This window comes from Rhamphochromis longiceps, linkage group LG6, assembly GCF_057381845.1.
Source record: "Rhamphochromis longiceps isolate RC_006_pf linkage group LG6, R_longiceps_female_GT1.1, whole genome shotgun sequence".
NCBI lineage: Eukaryota > Metazoa > Chordata > Actinopteri > Cichliformes > Cichlidae > Rhamphochromis > Rhamphochromis longiceps.
In genome coordinates, this window is record NC_140562.1 from 456,697 (window position 1) to 476,988 (window position 20,292).

Genomic DNA, 20,292 nt, shown 5'->3' on the forward strand with positions numbered 1-20,292 from the left:
GTATATGTCACAACATATAGCAGGAACCTATAAAGGTAACTGACCTTTGACCTCTCCTTTAAGAAGGTACATGTAATGTCCACAGTGATTAGACATACTTAATAAAACAGTGTGGGGCACAGAGTATTGTTGTGCATCAGTGTGGAACATGTCAGTAACACTGAGGGTTACACACACTTTGCCAGGTACACCTGTTCACCTGCTCGTTAAACACAAATGTCTAGTGAACCAATCAGACGTCAGCAAATTAAAGTATTTTAGCATACAGACATGTTCATGATGACCTGCTGAAGGTCAAAGCAAGTATCAGAATGGGGGAAAGAGATTGCGTGGTTGTTGGTGCCAGATGGGCTGGTCTGAGTATTTCAGAAACTGCTCATCCAATGAGCTCACAAAATTACCTCCACAGTTTACAGACTGTAGTGGCAATCCAACCAGCAAAAGGCCACCTGAGGGAATTTGAAGTATTTCCAACTCATCCTGGTGATGAGGTCAAACACAACCAGTACTTTTAACATTTTATCAATAATTTACCAAATTAAAAAACAACTTGTGGTAACTTATTTTTTAATTTTGCTGCAGACAAGTTGAATGAATGCTTACTGGATCTAGAACACCATTTAGATCATAACAGCTCCTGATCAGGATGAATTTCATTTTCAAATCAAATTTCATGTCGCAGTTTCACAATTTTGTAACATATTATTTCAAAGCTTGCTTATGGGCTTGTTTTGGAGCAGACCAACAGTCAGGCTCGTCTTCACCCTTACTGTCAGACTCTGAATTGATGGTTCTGCTATATCTCACCTGGCTGAGTGGGGACACATGTACTAAACGTTAGAGTTCCCACTGCAGGAGCTTGGGTTTGAGTCTGCCCTCGACCGTTTCCTGTGTGCCATACCGCCTCACTCTCTCCCCACCTTCCTGCCTCATGTTCTGAAATCTCTTCCTCTCCATCATCTTTGAGTTTCTTTGAGTGGAGCTTCTTTTGCAGCTGTGACAAAATATAGAACGGTTTCTGCAACCAGGGGAGTAAAATGTGCTGCAGTGTGAGGGCGCACAGGTGTAGGTGTGGAATTTTACATATAAATATTATAGTTTACTTCATGCACAAGAAATGTAAACATTTAATCTAACCCACTTTTCATCAACTACATAACCTTTATTGGAGAGTACATTCATAAATTGTGTGTATCACACACACAAACACACATCCACTAAACTCTCTCGTTCTATATCTCTCCCTCTCTCTGGTGAATGATGGAAGTTTGGTGGACTGTGTGGTTTGTCTGGCTGAAAGTTGTGTTTTTTTTATGTGTGGCGTGTTGTGAGGCTGATGATGAGTTAGTGTAATTGTGTATGGTGTTGTTAGTGTAGTTTATGTGGCGTTAGTGGTTTTTCCTGGATGCAGAGCAGGTCAGTATGCCGTGGACTTTTACACCACCATGTTAGGGATGGAGTAAAGTAACAAAGCTTGCGTGGAGAAGCTGCTGCAGGGGCTTCCTCAGCTGAGCTCTGAGGACAGAGCTGTCCTGGATGCTAACTTTTCTTTGGAGGAGATTAGTGCTGCTGCTGGTCAGCTGGCTCCTGCACAGGGTGGGCTGCCTGCAGACTTCTGTAAAAGACTGTTACTGGCATCGAGTCATCGTGTGGGGCTCTCTTTTCTCCCTAAAAAACAGAGATTTGTCTCTGCTTAGAACTGGAGACGTGGCTCTGTTATGCACAGATTACTAACTTCCTTCAAAGGTACTGGCCACCAGGCCGAAACACTTTGTGAAATGAATCACTCACAGAGATCAGTCGTACTGTGTACCACACAGCTCTAATGTGAACAAGAGTTTTCTCATGAGAGACTTGGTAGTTATTTGTAAATTGTACAGTTTGATGTTGGAATAATTTCTTTAGATTAAGAGAAAGTGTTTGATAGGATTGACAATCTTTTTTGTTTTTCCATTATGAGAAGTTTTGCTTTTTGGAGGTGGATTTTTGTCACTTTTGGGGCTGTTGTATCAGGCGGCTTTCTGTTTTGTAAAAGTGGATGATGGGCTGAGCTGCCCAGTGTAAGTTTGGAGAGGATCTAACTGGAATGTCCTGTTTCTGGAATATATATTGATATTGGTATATTTGTTAGAAATGTAATCTTTGTTGAATGTTTTAAGAGATAAATAAGCAAAGTTATCTGGATTTATGTTGCCAGGTTTATGTCGGAGGCCTCTGCTGGTGTTGTCATTGTTTTTCTGTTTTCATTACAGATCAGAGTGATGTGGACTTTCTCAAAAGATGTTTAGATTTGTATGAGAACCTTCAGCAAAGGTGAGCTGGTGAAAAAATATGGTGTAACAGGTTTGTTGGTGGTCATATAGACTTTTTTTTTTTTTTTAGGAAAAGAAGAGTCTTGGAGGTTGCCATGGAGACGGTCTGTGTCAGACTGTCTAAACCAAAAATGGATGCTGTACATACACTGATAAATGTCATTTCAGGAGTGGCCAGATTGAAATCCAGAGAAAACCATGCTAGAGGTGAAAGGTCAAACATTGGTCATCATGTTGAGATTTTTTTAATACCACAGACTGACAAAGAAAAGTGAAATTTGTGAATTTTAAAGGTGCAAGATGTGCTGTGTTCAGTCGCAGGGCCTTGCCTTTTATTTCATTTGTCTTTGGTTTTTATTTGTGCTCTTGTAATTATTTTGTGATAAAACTTTTTCTATTTTGAGATCAAGATTCAAGTGGAAATCTTTGTGTGTCTGTCTCTCTCCCTTGGTTTCTGTAGAGGTACAGTGTGGGGGCGCCTGGATAAATGTTAAACAGAAGCTAGATGTAGTGTTCCTCCACTGTCCATTAAGGATATGAGGAAAAGAAATGGTCAAGAACAAAGTGTATGGTGTATTTATAAAAGAAAATGGCTTTTAAATTGTATACCAAAACCACCACCAGAAAGTCAACTACAACTTGTTACATAATCATCATGACTGTTGTATCAGTTTAACAGTTTATGGGTTGACTTCTTTCAGTTCATTCACTGTTTACATCATGAAGGAAAAAGAAGGCAACAGGCTGAGAAATGAAGCTGTTGTGTGTCTTTGTGGCCACACGGGGGCAGTGCTGCATAAATAGTAGAATCTCTTCCTGGACACTTTTTCTAGACCTTTTTAAATGACTAATAAAGACAACAACAAAATGAATTACATCAGGATCTGATATGGTTTTGTTTTTTTGTTGAGCTTTATATATTTCAGAATGCCTAGAGTTTGTTTGTTTTCCATGTTTTGTGATACAGAACATCTCCTCTCAGACGGCTGTTGTCTCATAATGGGTCATTACCTGGTCTGATGGGGTGTTTGTTCCATTTATAAATCAAGCGATTGATTTGTAAAATGAGAGATGGCCTCTGACCTGCTGACTGGTGTCTGATCTTCTCTGCTCCCCTCAAATTTGACAACTACTCAGCTGATGTGATGGTGGACAGGAAGTCACTAAACCTGGGACTCTGGAAACACATTTCTAGGGATAAAAAGTTAATGTAGATCGTTTCAGGAGATAAATATGAAATGATCGATTTGGTGATTATACTAATATAGTAAGAAAATAATGCATGAAAAAAAGATTTTTTATCTATACACTTAAGCAACGACCAGAGTCTTAGAATTGCGCTTTCACCAGGTTTTACTTGACTGAACAACAGAACTTCTCTGTCTCCTTTATAAGGGGTCACATCCTGAGTTACACAATGAGTCTTTCAAATGTGTGCGATAACCCACTGCATGTGTAGTCGTGCTGAGACCGCGTGGTCTTATTTTTATTACCCCTTGATTCAGCTGTGACCTGCTTATCAAGTCTTTTTACAAGTACATCATAATTATCTGCTCTGTGCAGACATAAGTTGAGCAATGGTTTAACAAACTTTCCCATCAAAAACATGAAGGTTTAGCTTTAAGCTTATTTGTCCAAACAACAAAGGATAAACTGCCAGCACCTGGACTGAAACAGAACATAGTAGTGTTGGATGTAAGTAAAGGAAATACAAGTATAACTGTGACTATGGAACAAATCTCCTTCAATGTTAAACCTTAATGTTAACCTGATTGTGTTTATTAGAAAAATCAGCCATTACAGTGTCTGTGATTGCTTCACATAGTTAACTCTGGTTGTCTGTGGGTTTGTGTCAAATTTGGAGTGAACAAAAGCATGAAAACTGTGGAAGATGCAGACTGTGAAAGTCTAGTTTATTTCATGAATACAATTATTTTTTACAGTCGCTCGAACAAAGTAGCGTACATTCATGATAAAGTAAATACCACAACACAACATGGACAGTAAGAAGTAAACTGAATTGTCTTAGAACTTATTATATTCTTTAAGCTTAAAAGCAACACCCAGGATTAGACTGTTTGTGTTTTAAGCCTTTTATTCAAAGCTAGTATGTGTCAACACTTCTTTCTGCCAGCAGCATTATTGAAGTGACACTTTAACGACACTTTACCTGCTGATGCTTCACATCACAATCTTTATGACGAAAAAGCTCAGATGTCTGTGCTGTCACTTGTTATGAAAATGGACAGAACCTGGGCTCAGGCTTCCTCTTCTTCTTTCCTTCCTCTTTAATAATAACCATAGATCAGTAAAACAGCCATATTTTTAAACAAATGATTGTGATGAAGAGAATTTTTTTTCCAGTGTGCATGAACTCAAAATCTTTTAAGTTTAAATCTTTTTTGTTTAACAACAACTGGGCAAATCCAAACTTGATGTACCAGGTCAACTCAGCTCCTGCCTTGACCTCCCCTCTGCTGAGCGTACACACACACACACACACACACACACACACACACACACACACACACACACACACACACACACACACACACACAACATAAAGCAACATTAAATAACGGATCTTTCATCTGAAATAATTACAGTTTGTATAAATTTACACTGAAGACCAAAATACACACACATACATAAAACCCATAAATCACTAAAACCTATTAAAACACATGGAAAATTACCTCATTTGTTGTGCTATTCAAAGATGTGTATGTGTGTGTATTCAGGCCAAGTCATAAAGAAAACAATAGAGGTCAATATACTTTATGTTCTACAGTCGCTGCAGATTAATGAAATATAGTGGAAACCTGAAGATCCTAGGTATAGTAGTTTGTGGGAAATAAATACAGTGACGTGACCATTTAGCTCTTGTGGCATGAAACTGCTTAGTGCATTATTATTTGCATTTCTACAATATGATATTTGTTTAATAATTGATTAATTTAGTGCATAAAATAGTTGATAAATAAAATGTCAAATATCTAATCTAAGGGAGTGTCTTTGACACATGCTGACTGCATTCTTCTTATAACCAGAACAGGAAGTGAGATCAGAGGAGAACAAGAGTGAGCAGTTTGGTGAAAGGAACAGGAAGGATGAAGAAGAGGTGAACATCCACACAGTTTAAAAGGAGACATTATGGCACAATAAGAGCACAAGCTCTAAGATGAAGACTGGTAATGATTAAAAACTGCACTAAATAGTATCATTCTGTGACTTCACACTTTAGGTAGTGCATAACATTTACCACTTTATATTAATTTTACTATATGTTTAAATAAATAAAAACAAATAACTTTAAAAGGTGCTGTTATTGAGTGAAAATTCAAAAGACTTCAGGGCTGGGGAGGAAAAGGGAGAAAGATGGAGGAACACAGCACACATAAGAAACAGGTAAGAGTGGACATGAAGTCAAAGTCAGCGACATGTCCGATAATAAAGACCTTCCACCTGGCTACATACAGTGGGGCAAAAAAGTATTTAGTCAGCCACCGATTGTGCAAGTTCCCCCACCTAAAATGATGACAGAGGTCAGTAATTTGCACCAGAGGTACACTTCAACTCTTCAACTGTGAGAGACAGAATGTGAAAAAAAAATCCATGAATTCACATGGTAGGATTTGTAAAGAATTTATTCGTAAATCAGGGTGGAAAATAAGTATTTGGTCACCTCAAACATGGAAAATCTCTGGCTCTCACAGACCTGTAACGTCTTCTGTAAGACGCGTTTCTGTCCCCCAGTGAAACTGGTTCACCCGAAAGATAAAACGCCAAAACACAGACTTAACAATGTGGTGTATGCTGTACAGTGCAGCGAGGAATGCCCAGACCTCTACATTGGAGAGACCAAACAGCCACTTCACAAGTGCATGGCACAACACAGAAGAGCCACCTCCACAGGACAAGACTCAGCAGTCCATCTGCATCTTAAGGATAAAGGACACTCTTTCGAGGATGCCAATGTTCACATTTTGGACAGAGAGGACAGATGGTTTGAAAGAGGAGTGAAAGAAGCCATCTATGTCCACTGTGAGCGACCATCTTTGAACAGAGGCGGGGGTTTACGACACCAACTCTCTGCCATCTATAATCCAGTTTCGAGTTCCCTCCCCAGACGCCTTAACGCCCACTCACATCCTGGGCCATCTGATCTCAGGAATTCGCATGATAAGGTGGGGCCAGGTTTCACAATGAACTCACCCGAAACTCTGGCTGATTGGGACCCACACCCAGTTTCACACCTTGGCTCAGGCGATTAGAGGATCATCAGGGGGTCCTTTTGTCCCTCTGTGGGGGGGATACTCCCACTAGGTTTATATCTGGGACTCTCCACCATTTGACCTTAGAACTAAAGAAGCTTCTCGGATGAGAGGTGAAACGTCTTCAAGTAACTTACAGTTTTTTACAGACCTAGGACACATTTCTCAATACTTAGGTCACATTTGCAAAACTCCTCACACAGTGAGCACAACAGAAGTCTATGTGGGCTAAACTGAGGACCAGTTATCATTGTTTTGGCACAAAATGCATTCAATGACTACATCTCTCAAATTTCATGAATTATCTTCTCACTCAGACACAACAACTGCCAAAAACCTTTGTACGTGCAGGACATTTTGCATGTGCTTACATACTGTTTTCAAAACTGTTAAACTTATGGCCAAAACAATAACACAATGCAAAACTTGAAAAGACAGCAAAATCCAACAGCAATATTTTATTGACACATATTTTAAATCTAAAAATGCAGTTTAACCAGCCACAGCTTATTCTCATTGTAGATGAACATCTACACAGGTGTTACTCCTTCAATTTTTCAACTCCTTCAATTCTGGCAGCCAGAAGATTCTTTCCTAGGTGTATTGCCCTAGATGACATAAGATGTGATGTGGATGAGAACCTGTGGCCAAATGGAGAAGACCGAGTAGATTAGCATTACTATTGTATGAGTATCAGTGGATGGTGTGTATACAAATTCTTGTATTTTGGGATTACTTAGTGCAGAAAAATAAAAATACATAAACAAATATTAATGAATTCTGCATGATGTCTGATTCATTCCAGTAACATATATTGAAATTATAAACAGAGATGTTTCCTTGTTTTACACAGGAAAACACTGTGTAATGCTACATGTTGTTAGTGTTTTTTAGGTCATTGTTTTGTGGGTGACAAAGTGTGTTTGTCGGCTGTCAACCTTTGCTAGTGTTCTGGAAGAATGAGTTTATTTGAGACCTGAATGAAGTGTTTTGGTAGTTGTAGTGCATTTTGAATGTGAAATGAACTGCTTTGCCACGCTGAGGGTCAGTTAGGAGAATTGTGTGAAGAGTTTTGCAAAAGTGACCTAAGTATTGAGACATGTGTCCTAGCGTCTGTAAAAAACTGTAAAGAAGTCCAGACGCTTTTCTTTGCAAGCTCCTTTGACTACAATGACCTGGATGACTGAGAACCTTCACAGACATGAAGGTGTTTTGGCAAAAAAAGCTGGTCAAACATTAAACTGCAAAACTGAAAGTGCTGTTTGAGTCTGAACATTTTCAACTCACCACCAGAAAAAGATGCTGTTCTCCACAATATGTAAATAAGGATAGAGTATAGGCGATATCAGCAGCTGGATCAAAATGAGAATTTTATATCCCCCATAGTTGAGTATAGGCATTCAATCCAAAAGGTCACATGTTGTGGAGAAATAATGTGAATCTTTTGTGCAATCAAATGTTTTATTTTTATTTTAATAGCACAACAAATAATACATTTGTTAATAAATCTTATTCAGACACAAGTTTGCTTGTTGCTTGCTTCCTCACAAACGACCATTTCTGCTCCTTACATTCATCACCCTGAAAACAGCACAGTGAACAAATCATACTGAAACACTGTTTATTTCAGTTACAAAAGTTATTTTTATTTTAGGTTTCATGAAACACATATATATTGTTGGCAGTACTTTAGATGAAGGCAGCATGCTGCTCTCAGACTTACACTTAAACTCAAAGGGTCTATAATCTCTAAACTGATATATTTTACAAAGAAATCCTGTCTGGGCAGCGTCTGGATTTGGACTGAAGAGCTCGTTGGCATTTCTAAAACAATAGCAAACCTGCACACCATACATTGTTTGGTTTTTTGTTTTGTTTAAAGTTGTAGATATACATTAGAGACATGGCAGATTTGCATATATTCTTCAGGGTCTGCAGTCCTTTTCTCTTCTTCTGTGCTCCTGTGAGAATCTAAAACAAAGGTCACATAAATCATGGGGTTAAATTGATGCCTGTGGGACAAAATTACTCCAACAATATTCAGGACAAATTTATTTTTCCTCTGCAAAAAAATGAAATTGAGTACAAAGCATGTGAAACTTTTCTGTCTTGTGTTGTGTTCATTTATGTCTTTTCTTTTCTCTTTAATGTTTCTGTCCATTATATGTGCAAGAACAAACTTCTGAATCACCTCTTAGTGATAAGTGTCTACAGTTTCCTTTCTCGTTTGGCTCTGGATGAAGGCAGTCGCACTTTTCTCCTCTCCCTCTTCCTTCTCTTTCCTGCTTGGCTTCTCAATGTCCTTGTCTAGTCTCGTCTACTTTTCTACTTTTGCCCTGGATGACTCTCACGGTCTGTTACAACCTAAAAGAGGAATTATGGATTTGAACAACTGGTCCCTGAATGCAATTGACACGCTCTTCTCAACGAGAAGCCTGGGCTTGAGTAAGTCCGAGTGTCCTAGAGGGACGTTCCCCTCTGGATACACAATGGACGGGTGGAGGAACTGGAGGGTCGTGTGCCTGGCGGGACTGTCAATCGAGGACATTGTAGACATCTACCTTTTCGGAACCATGATAACAGGGTTCTTGCTGTTCGGAGTTGGCTTGGCCCTGGCTTATCAAAGATAGCAGAATTGGCTTTCCAAAACCCCACAAGGCTGCCCGCTGTGATGGAAATGATGGGACGGGTCGTGACTTCTCAAAATGGGCTCATTGAACGCAGCACGGATACGATCTTGGAGAAGCTCACGGCAGTCTCTGCTCTCTGAGCACAAGATTGATAACATCTCAGAGAAGCTCTCCAACGGGAGACTGAGAGACCAGTTAGACCAACTGTGAAATTGACATGCAGTTGTTCGCACTAAAGGAAAACCACCATCATTTCATGCAGCTACCGTATCGGTGTCAGCTGTGGTCTCAAGGCTGGAGCTGATACGTATGTATGTTCGGGGGGTCCAATTTCACTGCAGATGTAAACATTGCATGTGACAAATAAAAGGCTTGATTGAATAGCTTCAGACTTATGTTCAAAGAAAAGAAAAGAAGCCCTCAAACCTCTACTCTACTTTATGTGTTGATTTAATGAGCGAGTTCACTTTGTTTCTCTCTTCTCTCAAACGTCTAATCTCTCTTCCTCCTCTTCCTCTGTGTTTTATTCAGTCGTACCGTTTACAGCAGCGAGCAGGGCTTCTTCTTGACCTTGGCGGGCTGAGGGCAGAGGACGGCACGAATGGCCTCATCAAACACAGTCTTCAGACCACGCTGGGTCAAGGCTGAGCACTCCAGGTATTTGACTGCATCTATACATGCGAAGACACATATATGTTAATAAAAGAAGAGAAAGAACTACAAAGACAAAGTAAGAGAAGAAAGGTTTGCTGGTAGTGGAGAAGAATAAGTTCAACTTTCAAAGAACACTATAGTCAACTACAGCTACTATACTTTTACTGTGATGCCAGGAAATGAGGGGAATAACAAAAATTTGCAGAGGCAGTCAGGCTACAAAGTTCTCTAGCATCTTCATCTGCTAGTTTCATATCTTCACTGGTGAGGAGAGCTTCAAATCTTAAAGTGCTTTTCAAGCAAATAAAGTAAGAGTGACTGACCTATCTCCTTAGCCAGAGCTAGGCCCTGTGGATAGGTGATAGGCGCCAGCTTCTTGTCCTTCAGTTTCTCAATGGTATCCTTTTCATCCCTCAGATCCAGCTTAGTGCCAACCAGGATGATGGGCGTGGAGGGGCAGTGGTGACGGACCTCAGGGTACCACTGGCAGAATACAGAGTAAAGGAAAACTAAATAAGAGGCAAGAAAGGGGAACACGCAAAATCAAGGAACGTGTTAGAGGCAAAAAACAGAATCAAAGGTGGAGGGAGATGAAGCTCTGATGCCAGGTGTTACAGAAAGGTGGATGAAGGCATGAAAAACAAATGATATGCTGTAGTTATTAAAGATGAGAGAAATACATCATCCAACTTTCACCCACAGCATCAATCATTCATTCACATCAATTATTAGACCTGTTTAGGCTTTTTCTCCATTTTGTAATCCAAGTGCCTATTTTTTTTCTCTATAATAAATTCCTGCTTTTGTTCCGTTTGTTCTTTTTTACATTTTGTTCCTCGGCAGCTGAGAGACAGGCCTCATAAAAAACAGCCAAAACTCACCTTAGCTCTGACGTTCTCATAGGATGCCGGGCTAACCAGGGAGAAGCAGATTAGGAAAACATCCTGGATGGAGAGACAAGGAGACAAAGAATTAGAATAGCTGCTGCAGTTTTAATTAGCTGACATGTTATATAAGTTCTGTCTCTGTAACTTTATGTCCATTAGTTACTGTGTGTGCCTGTGTGATTCTGTACCGTCTGTGGCTAGGACAGTGGGCGGAGCCTGTCATAATCTTCCTGTCCAGCTGTATCCCAGAGGCCCAGGTTGACCGGCTTGCTGTCCACCATCACATTAGCTGAATATTTGTCGAATCTGTGGGGAGAGTAGAGAAGGTCAGCGATCAGCCAACAAGTCATAGGCAACCTTTCATTTCATTGGTTATTCATTCATTCAACAATCTTTCAATTCACTGATTGTTTAACCAGTGAAACTCCTGTAATGGAGAAAAAAACAGGACCATACTTGAAATACCACTGTTCACAAAAACATTAACCAACAACATTACTTTGGTTAGTTTGACACAAAAGCCATCCTAACCATGTCTAGTAAGAGAGAATAATACATAATAAGGCAGGGCTGCCCCCGTGTGGTCTCATAGTAGAATAACAGTTTAATTTCTCATTTTTAAAAACTTGAGAAATTTCATATTCATATTCAAATGTATTCAGGCTCAAATGAAACTGATAACACAAATGTTTGCAGACACAGATGTTTTTTTTACAGAAAGAAAGAGACTAGTGTACCAGATTAATCCTGTTTTATGGCCTGTCCGAGGTCTACCCCGCCCTTTGCCTAATGACAGCTGGGATGGGCTTCAGCCTCCTTAATGACCCAGTAGTTAAAAAGATGGATGGATTTCCTGAAATAGAAAAGTCACTGAAATAACGTTAACTGTCAAACATAGAACAACTATGACAAACAGTCAACACTATCTGAGATCCTGCTGGTGGTTAGGGAGGATATACGTGATTCTGTTTGTTGTTTAAACATATTTATAGAGTTAAGAGTTCAGATTGCTGGAAGAACAACATTCACGCAGTCTGATTGCTGTTTTTCTCCCAAAATGTAGAAACACCTGCTAACCATGGCACACTCTGCTTTTCCATTAGGTCTGTGCAAATACTACTTAAGTACACTCATCCTCCTGTGCCATTAGTGATATTAACAGAGTGTATTTTTTGACATATATAATATAGTTAGTATAGTTATTATACTAGCCGTAGCTGCCCCGCTTATTTTAGACATTCACAATAAAAAAGTAAGCGATAATATTTCAATATCAAACGTCATAATTAAGGTCAACATCTAAATAATGCTGTGTACAGACTCACACAGGTGTTAAATTACAGCATAAACTTACCTTAGACCTTCCTCCGTCATTCTCCTCCTAATTGTGCTCGGAGACACAGAAAACATATCGGCAATTACCCCGATGGTTATCCAGGACAGCACTAAAGTCCTGAGTGCTGCAGCCGGGATTTCAAGACGTGGACGACCAACATTTGAAGACTGTTCTTCCTCGGCGTATTCCAAACGAACACGGTGCTGAATTGATCTTAAACTTTCGACAATGCTGTCATCGATGCTAACATCTTGAAGAGCAATTATCATCCCAAGCATTTCAGAAACATCATCTAAACGACTCAAAACAGTATCTACAGGTAAATGATCCCTCTCTATCTGATCTGCTAAAATGAGCAGAATTGACTGAAGTTCACACCAGTCCGCCATCCTCCCTGACCTTTGACCTAGCACGTTTTTGCTACCTGTGGCAGCCGTCCGCGGAGCAGGTATCCAGGAAAACTAGTCGATAGTAAACGATCAGCCAATAGGCGCAAAAGTCAAGCCCACTTGTTGTGTGCCCACCTTATTACTAAATTAGGCAGAGCACTCTGAATTGAATCAGGACATAAAGCATGGTCTTTATGTTGCTTTATTGAACACTGTCCATCTTACAACTAGCCACTTAACGGGGCTTCCTTCGGACAACCACATCCGGTTCAAAGGTCATCACATTAAGACATAGCCATATCAATACATGACACCCCCCTTTTCCTTAGATTCAAACTTTAGTTGTAATAACTTTGATGTCTTTTTTTCCCCCAACATTGAACATTCTTCTTGTCTTACTTTCTAACAATTATATAATCTAAATGTCTCACCACACATGTACCTTTCTTTTTTCAATATATACATGTCGAAATACACATATGAACTTGAAACTTGCCAAATGTAAGTTACCTCTTCACCTTAACATATTATAGTTCATTTCACCACAAAATCACGAAACCTCTCGGGTATCTTTTTAGCCCTCTGTGATCTACTTGGTCTCTCTGGCCCCTGGGAGCCCTCTTGTGGTGTTGGAGTGAAGGTGTCAGTCTTTGTGGGTGTTTCACCTTCCTCCCTTTCAGGTATTGTGTCATAGTGTCCTTCTCTGGTCTCATTTGTCTCGTATTTCTTCACATGTGTGGTATTCTGGTGATAGCGAGCTCCTGTTGGTGATTCAATAATGACTTGGTTTCCAGTTCTGCTTACAACTTTGTGTGGTGTTGCGTTGAATGGTGTTGTAAACTTGTCCACTTTGTCTTGTTGAACCAGCACTGTGTCTTCCTATTTTTATTTATTTTTTATTTTTATTTTATTTATTTTTATTTTTATTTTATTTTTCTGAAATTACACACGTTACTAACGTGTGTAATTTCAGAAAAATAGCTCTACCATTGACCAATCTCACCTGTCCTAAGGTTATTTTTCTCACCTCCTATCACTTCCTGTTCCAACACATGGTTGTGTTTTTGTGTAGCTTATCTGGATAGCCGAAATAACTAAAAACTTATAGATAACTTCTTATTTCATAGTTTAATCTTCACTTGCTTCATCCGAAGCACACTCTCTTGTATTCACTCCCTGTATTTTTAGGAATTTGCTACCTTAGCTTAGCTAAGCCAAATAACACAGACCAATTAGTTAAACTACATGAATGTCTCAAAGCCATAAAGACCTGGATGACCTCTAATTTCTGCTTTTAAATTCAGATAAAACTGAGGTTATTGTACTCGGCCCTTAAAATCTTAGAAATATGGCATCTAACCAGATTCTTACTCTGGATGGCGTTACCTTGGCCTCCAGTAACACTGTGAGGAACCTTGGAGTGATTTTTGACGAGGACATGTCCTTCAATGCACATATTAAACAACTATGTAAGACTGCTTTCCTCGATTTGAGCAACATCTCTAAAATTAGAAATATCCTGTCTCAGAGTGAAGCTGCAGTTATTACTTCCAGGTTGGACTACTGTAATTCATTATTATCAGGATGTCCTAAAAACTCCCTGAAAAGCCTTGTAGTACCATATCACCCTATTAGAGCACTTCACTCTCACACTGCAGGCTTACTTGTTGTTCCTAGAGTATTTAGAAGTAGAATACGAGGGACAGCCTTCAATTTTCAGGCCCCTCTTCTGTGGAACCAGCTTCCTGTTTGGACAGACACTATCTCTACTTTTAAGATTAGGCTTAAAACTTTCCAAAATATATAATTAGGGCTGGACCAGGTGACCCTGAATCCTTCCTTAGTTATGCTGCAATGCGGTGGGCTGCTGGGGGATTCCCATGATGCACTGAGTATTTCTTCTTCAGTCACCTTTCTCACTCACTATGTGTTAATAGACCTCTCTGCACTGAATCATACTTGTTATTAATCTGTCTCTCTTCCACAGCATGTCTTTATCCTGTCTTCCTTCTCTCACCCCAACCGGTCCCAGCAGATGGCCCCGCCCCTCCCTGAGCCTGGTTCTGCTGGAGGTTTCTTCCTGTTAAAAGGGAGTTTTTCCTTCCCACTGTCGCCAAAGTGTTTGCTCAACAGAAAGGCAGTTGTTAGAGGGTGAATGGCAGGAACACTGTGTCTGCTGCCTCTTCTCTTGCCTCTGTGTATCAGTGAGTATTCAACAACAGTTTCTATATTTAACTGCAGGTTCTTACTGCATAATTCTGTCTGTATAATATGAAAATGATTCAATGCATCGAGTTATGCCAAACCTCACAGAAACTGTGCACGGTGGGTATTCTGAATTGCTGCTCGGCACATATATGCAGACCACAGTCAGAGCCTTACCCTCTGCAGCTTGAAGTCACACAGAGGTAACCCACTCGCTCTCTGTCAGCACGCAGTCGCAGACTCGTGAGCGAGGTTTTTTTTTTCTTTTGTTTTGCTCTTCTACTCTTAAGAGCTCCATTAGCCACACAGAGGGCACAATATGTTCTGCATTGCTTCTCAAAGTTAGCATTGGTTAGTGATCATGGCCTGTTTTAGGTTTATAAATCATTGGTTTACACCACATTCCTCTGAATTAATGTCACAAATTGACAAACTGACAGTGAGATACAGTGAAGCGTGTAGAACATGTAATTCAAATCAGAGCACGAGCAGAACAAGAGCATGAAGCTGAGATCAAACTTCATTTGCTTCCATCTATAAGGTGCAGGTCACTGAGGTCTTCTGACAGAAACCTGCTGGTGGTTCCTCGTTCTAGGCTGAAAACCAAAAGAGACTAAGTGTGTCTTCAAGGCTGTTGGCTGATAATCTATGGAATGCACTAATATTACATTTGATCTCTGCGGTCTGAACATTTGAAAGAGCAGCTCTACTTATTTGTACAGGCTTAATTTTAGGTAGTGGATATTATTATTGTCTTTTAATGTTTGTATTTATTTTTATTGATTATTATTGTGAAGCACTTTCTCTATAGAAATATTTTACCTTCATTTCCCTTCTGTAACTTTATGAAAGCCAAAAGCAAAAAGAGACGATAAGTAACTTTGCATAAATGTGTGGAGCTTTGCAGCTTTGCAGTTCATAAAGCTTCATAATGACACTATGTGACTATGCAGTGTCCAATATTCAAACTGAAATGCAGTCATTAGAGAGTGAATGGCAGCAACACTATGTGTGGTGCCTCTTCTCTTTTCTCTGTGTATCAGCGAGTGTTCAGCTACAGTATCTATATTTAATGGCTCTGGTCCTCACTGTGTGTTTCTGCCTTACTTCTGAGAGCAGATATTTTACAGGTACAAAGAAAAACTGGCAGTGACCTGGTGGGCGGGGGATTCCTCTTTCAGGTGTGACGGCGAACACAGAGGTCGCTCTGCAAAAGAGAGTCATTGGAGGTGATGAATGTGAGCGACAGTATCGTGTACAGCTCAGAGCAGTTTATCCACATGGACCTTCCAGCTTGTGTGGAGGCTCTTTGATCAGCGACCGCTGGATTCTGCAGCTCACCGTCTGAAGCCAGGAGGGTGAGGAGACCAGAGCAGCAACTAAAACTTGTTAACCCAAGGAATGTCTAGTAGCCGTGTTTTTGCTATTCAGTAAAAAGTAAAATACATTCAGACAAGATGAGAAATAAAATATGGTGACCATCAGTAATCATGTTTTATGTTTGCTGTGCACATGCAGGACCATGTTTGCAAATCTAAGTGTGCATCAAGGGGGTCCGAACAAGAAGTGCAGATAACAGCAGAAGCTGAGATCTATACAGACAAAGACACCAGCACAGGCAGAGTTCATGACATCATGCTGCTGCAGCTACTAGCAGCTCTGATGTCCATCCTATAAAACTACCTGACTGTGAGTTGTGGATGTTTCTGCTTCAGGTTCATGTGTTCTGACAGATACTGATACGTCGTGCTAACTTCAGTTTTAGATTCAAATGATACTTTGATGTTCCTGTGGCTCAAAGTTTCTTGCTTTGAAGTTTAATTTTCTTAAAGTTTCTTCTTGACCTGAGCTCTGTGCTGTGAAGTGAGTTCAGCATATGTAGAATATATTTCCTTTATCTTATCCCAACAGTGGGAATCAGGATAAGTACTCACAGGAAGCTGCTTATCAATTGAAAGCCCTGGTTATCAAGTTAACCAGGGCTTTCAATCCTAATGGATGTGGATAAACTATACTGGCAGTGCAGGTTTTAAAAAGGAAGATAAAACTGTAATATTAGAAAAATATGAAGGGTTTAAATGCATAATACAGACTGAAAGTAACAGCTGCTGCAGAAAAACCAGTGTTGTGTGTGTGTGTGTGTGTGTGTGTGTGTGTGTGTGTGTGTGTGTGTGTGTGTGTGTGTGTGTGTGTGTGTGTGTGTGTGTGTGTGTGTGTGTGTGTGAGTGGAAAATTGCTTAGTAGTAAAAGCACTATATGAATGTGCAAGAACTTCAGATGCTTTGTTCAATAAGACTATCAGGAGGGACTATGCGCTTACCTGCTGCTCCTTGGCAGGTAGCTCTATGCCCTCCTGGGTTTTAATTGCACCTTAGAACACACATGCATCAACACTACAATGAGCGGGTGGAGGGAGGTTTGGAGTCTTCTCCCACCCCCGTTCTCTGCGGCCTGCTGGAGCGGGAGGGCTAGGAGAAGTTGGCCGTCCGACTGCGGTCTGGGGTGTGGGGCCTCCCTGCTGCTACGGAGTCGGGGTGGTCTGCCTCTCCCCACCGCAGGGAAAAGGGTAACACCACCTGGGTCTGGGTGCAATTCCCCCCTCCAGGGGCAAGGGTACCTAGACCCGGTTTGTAGAGTACGCTTGGGGAGTGTGATCGTGTGTACAGCGTCTCTTTATGTCTGTCTCCACGTTGGTTGAGTGTGGAGTAAGTGCACATGAGAGCATGAGGGTGGGAATGGATGTTTGTGTCTGTGTGTGCCCGTATGTCTGTGTCTATATGTCAGGTTGGGTATCAGACGCCACCTCTCTGGGGACACCTCAGGCCCTCCAAGATTTGGAGGCCTATCTCCACCCACCACCACTTCCCCTGCCGGTGGCGGACTCCCTCAGGTGTCGGTGCGTTGGTGGTTCTTTGTGTCTGGGGGTGGGTGTCCAGGTACACACCGGCTCACTCCTTGGTGGCCGCTTATCGGGGCCTGGAGCCTGGGGCTCGCTCGGGCCCCTTCGGAGGTGGGGTGCCCCCGGCCTCTCGGCCTGGGGCTCGGTCACTCAGGCGCAGCTGGGGGCCGGCGGAGCTCATGGGCGCGTCACTGCAACTCCCCCTGGCTTCTGCTCCGCGGCTGCTGAGTGAACCCTCATCTGGGACTCTCCTCAGCTCTTACTGGAACAGTGGCGCGGCTGCCCCTCTGTTGGTCTTCCATGGTCTCTTGTGTTCTGGGGGCCTCTGGATGTCTGGAGTTTTGACCTCCTCCATACCCGCTTCACACCCTGGAGGACGGGGCTGTGGCCCCCCCACACACTCCCTAGCAGATCGTTACATGGAGAAACCTTTGGAATACAAGCGCGCTGATCCACACAGGTATGTACACGGGTGTTCACTGCTCGTAGACCCAAATTACACCTTTCTTGGCCGCTACTTCGAAGCACATCTGTCCTGCGTGCTGCACAACAACATTGAATATTTAGTATTTACTGCTGTTTACACTTAGCTAGATTAATGCGATGGTGTTGTGTTTAGTATGTTGCTTTGTTTTTTTTGCTTGTTTTCTATTTTTCTCTCAACAGGTGATCCAGGAGACTTTTTTTCTCCCCCCCCTTTCTCACTGTCCCTCTCCCCTTCTTTTTCTCCTTTCCTTCCTCTTTCTTTCTTCCTTTCCTATCCCTCACTCATGTCTGTCCCGTCTGTAAAATCTGAAAATAAAATATAATAAATAATAAAAACAAAGATCGACCAAATGGACCAATACGGCAATGCCACGATGATCCATTTGGCAAAGTAAATCCATTGGGTATCCTTGTTGGTCTTCAGACAACAATTCTGATGGTTAAAGAACCAAATGGGACAGGCAAAAAAAAAAAAAAAAAAAAAGACAGCAAAAATCCTGACTGACATCACGACCTATCATTACACAGGAGAATCTGATGGATCATTAATCAAGTATTTCATTTAATTAATGTTTGAAAGACAGTTTCAGCTTTTATTCTGTCAGCTGCAAACTTTCTGCTGTTTATTAGTTTAAGAGAAAATAAAACTTAATATAACAACAGAATTTAAACATAGGCTGCAAACTGAAAAATGTCTACGAAAAAATGCTATTGAAGAATTTTAGCCCCTCCCACTGTCCATGTAGTACAGTAGGAGGGTCTAAAGTTGAAAGTTTCAAGGGATCTTCCAGGAATGGTGATGCTGCTTTTCTGGACAAATGATCTCTAAGCTTGAACTTAACCAGAGGGATATAGTACAAAGAAAATTCAACAAGGCTTGGCTTACTTTGCGTTAGCTGGCTTGAGAAAACGTAAAACACCAGTCAGTGTCACGCCGCCGGGTATATCAACTTCTCTTTTAAGCTGTGCTTTCTGCTTCACGCTCCGTGCCCACGCATGTAACAAGGGCTGCTACAAGGCCCTTTAAAACAGGAAGTAGCATGTGCTGCAGTGAGCTTGAATGGTGTCCCAATGCGCTGAGCAAGCACAGTGCAAGCATGCTAGCCAGGTGTGGTGCGTGATGATAAAGTGGTGACTAAAACTCTATAAAGGACATAACTAATATAACAGCAGGTCAGGGTTACTCTTACAATTTTCTCTGGTAAGAAGTCAAAATCCTTCATATAGAACTCTGAAGTTACCTGGAGAGATGAGATCCTGCTTCATAGTACAGGCCTCAGGGCAACATTTCAAAGTTAACGTGCAAAACAATCAATATATGTATTTGTATGTAACTGACAAAAAAAGGAGAGAAAAGCGTCCAAACACTTCTTGTGTCATTCCAGAGTTGAGGTCGCAGGTTATGGTGCCACCACTGGACTAGCTAATGAGAAAAGAAGGAAGATGATTTTTAACAAATTTGTTGTATTAAGAAAAAAGAAAACAAACCATCCAAACTGTTACTTTATTAGTAAAGAGATGTTGCAGATATTTGTACTGAAATTGTATTTTTCTTCATTTCTAATGTGTTCAAAGCAAAAACAAGCTTTTCCTGTGAGCTCAGACCATTTTATTTCTTTCTGCTGCATTTCTGCATAAAATACAAATCTGCATCATTTTCTAAAAAAGTGCTTTAAGCTGAACTAATTGTCCCTTTATTTCTAGAACCTGGTGAATCACCCTCTCTTCACTGTGCAGAGACTGAGGTTGTCAGCTGTACAGAGCTCAATGATATTTTACAGAAATAATTCCCCGAGGTCCACCGAGTCAGGAGCTATCAGCACTGGTTCTGTGGACAAAGTCCTGGGAAAGATATATGTCGAGTGAGTTTGCATGATCCCTCAGCTCACAGCTGCATTTATTAAACATTCAAAATACAGAAAGATTTTATAAAACTGGGAAACTGTATTTCTGTCTTGCAGGGAGACTCTGGTGGAGGAGTGGTTCATAATGGCAGGATTTATGGTGTCTCTTCTTTTGTGGGAGATCCAGACTTTGTATGCAGAGCACCGGCTGCCTTCATGGACCTCTGTGATCCTGAGTATGCAGATTGGATCAGGAAAACTATCAACCCATAAAAAGCTGTGAGGTGTGGATAACTGTAAACAAGCTGAAATAAATAATCTTTTAGAGTTTAGCTTTGGTTTCTTTTATTCTCTTTGATATAAGCAGTAGAGGATT

The 20,292-nt window shown here is 40.9% G+C and overlaps 1 protein-coding gene and 1 pseudogene across 1 annotated transcript; one reads left to right on the forward strand and one right to left on the reverse strand.

Annotated features, from left to right (window-relative positions):
* Positions 1 to 8,217: 8,217 nt before the first annotated feature.
* LOC146667030 (ras-related C3 botulinum toxin substrate 2-like) lies at positions 8,218 to 11,328 on the reverse strand (annotated as a pseudogene).
* Positions 11,329 to 14,779: 3,451 nt separating this feature from the next.
* LOC146667031 (uncharacterized) lies at positions 14,780 to 19,880 on the forward strand. The gene is made up of 4 exons (XM_085408363.1): positions 14,780 to 14,807; positions 15,869 to 16,029; positions 17,484 to 18,046; positions 19,777 to 19,880. Exons 1-4 carry the CDS (start codon positions 14,780 to 14,782, stop codon positions 19,784 to 19,786), a joined length of 762 nt encoding a protein of 253 aa, XP_085264489.1. The 3' UTR covers positions 19,787 to 19,880.
* The last annotated feature ends 412 nt before the right edge of the window (positions 19,881 to 20,292 follow it).

Bases quoted from the DNA above. Each gene is read 5' to 3' on its own strand.
- LOC146667031 (XM_085408363.1), top strand. From the start codon at position 14,780: ATGCCAAACCTCACAGAAACTGTGCACG. The intron at 14,808-15,868 runs GTGGGTATTCTG...TTCCTCTTTCAG, and splicing joins CCTCACAGAAACTGTGCACG to GTGTGACGGCGAACACAGAG. The intron at 16,030-17,483 runs GTCTGAAGCCAG...GTTGGGTATCAG, and splicing joins GCTGGATTCTGCAGCTCACC to ACGCCACCTCTCTGGGGACA.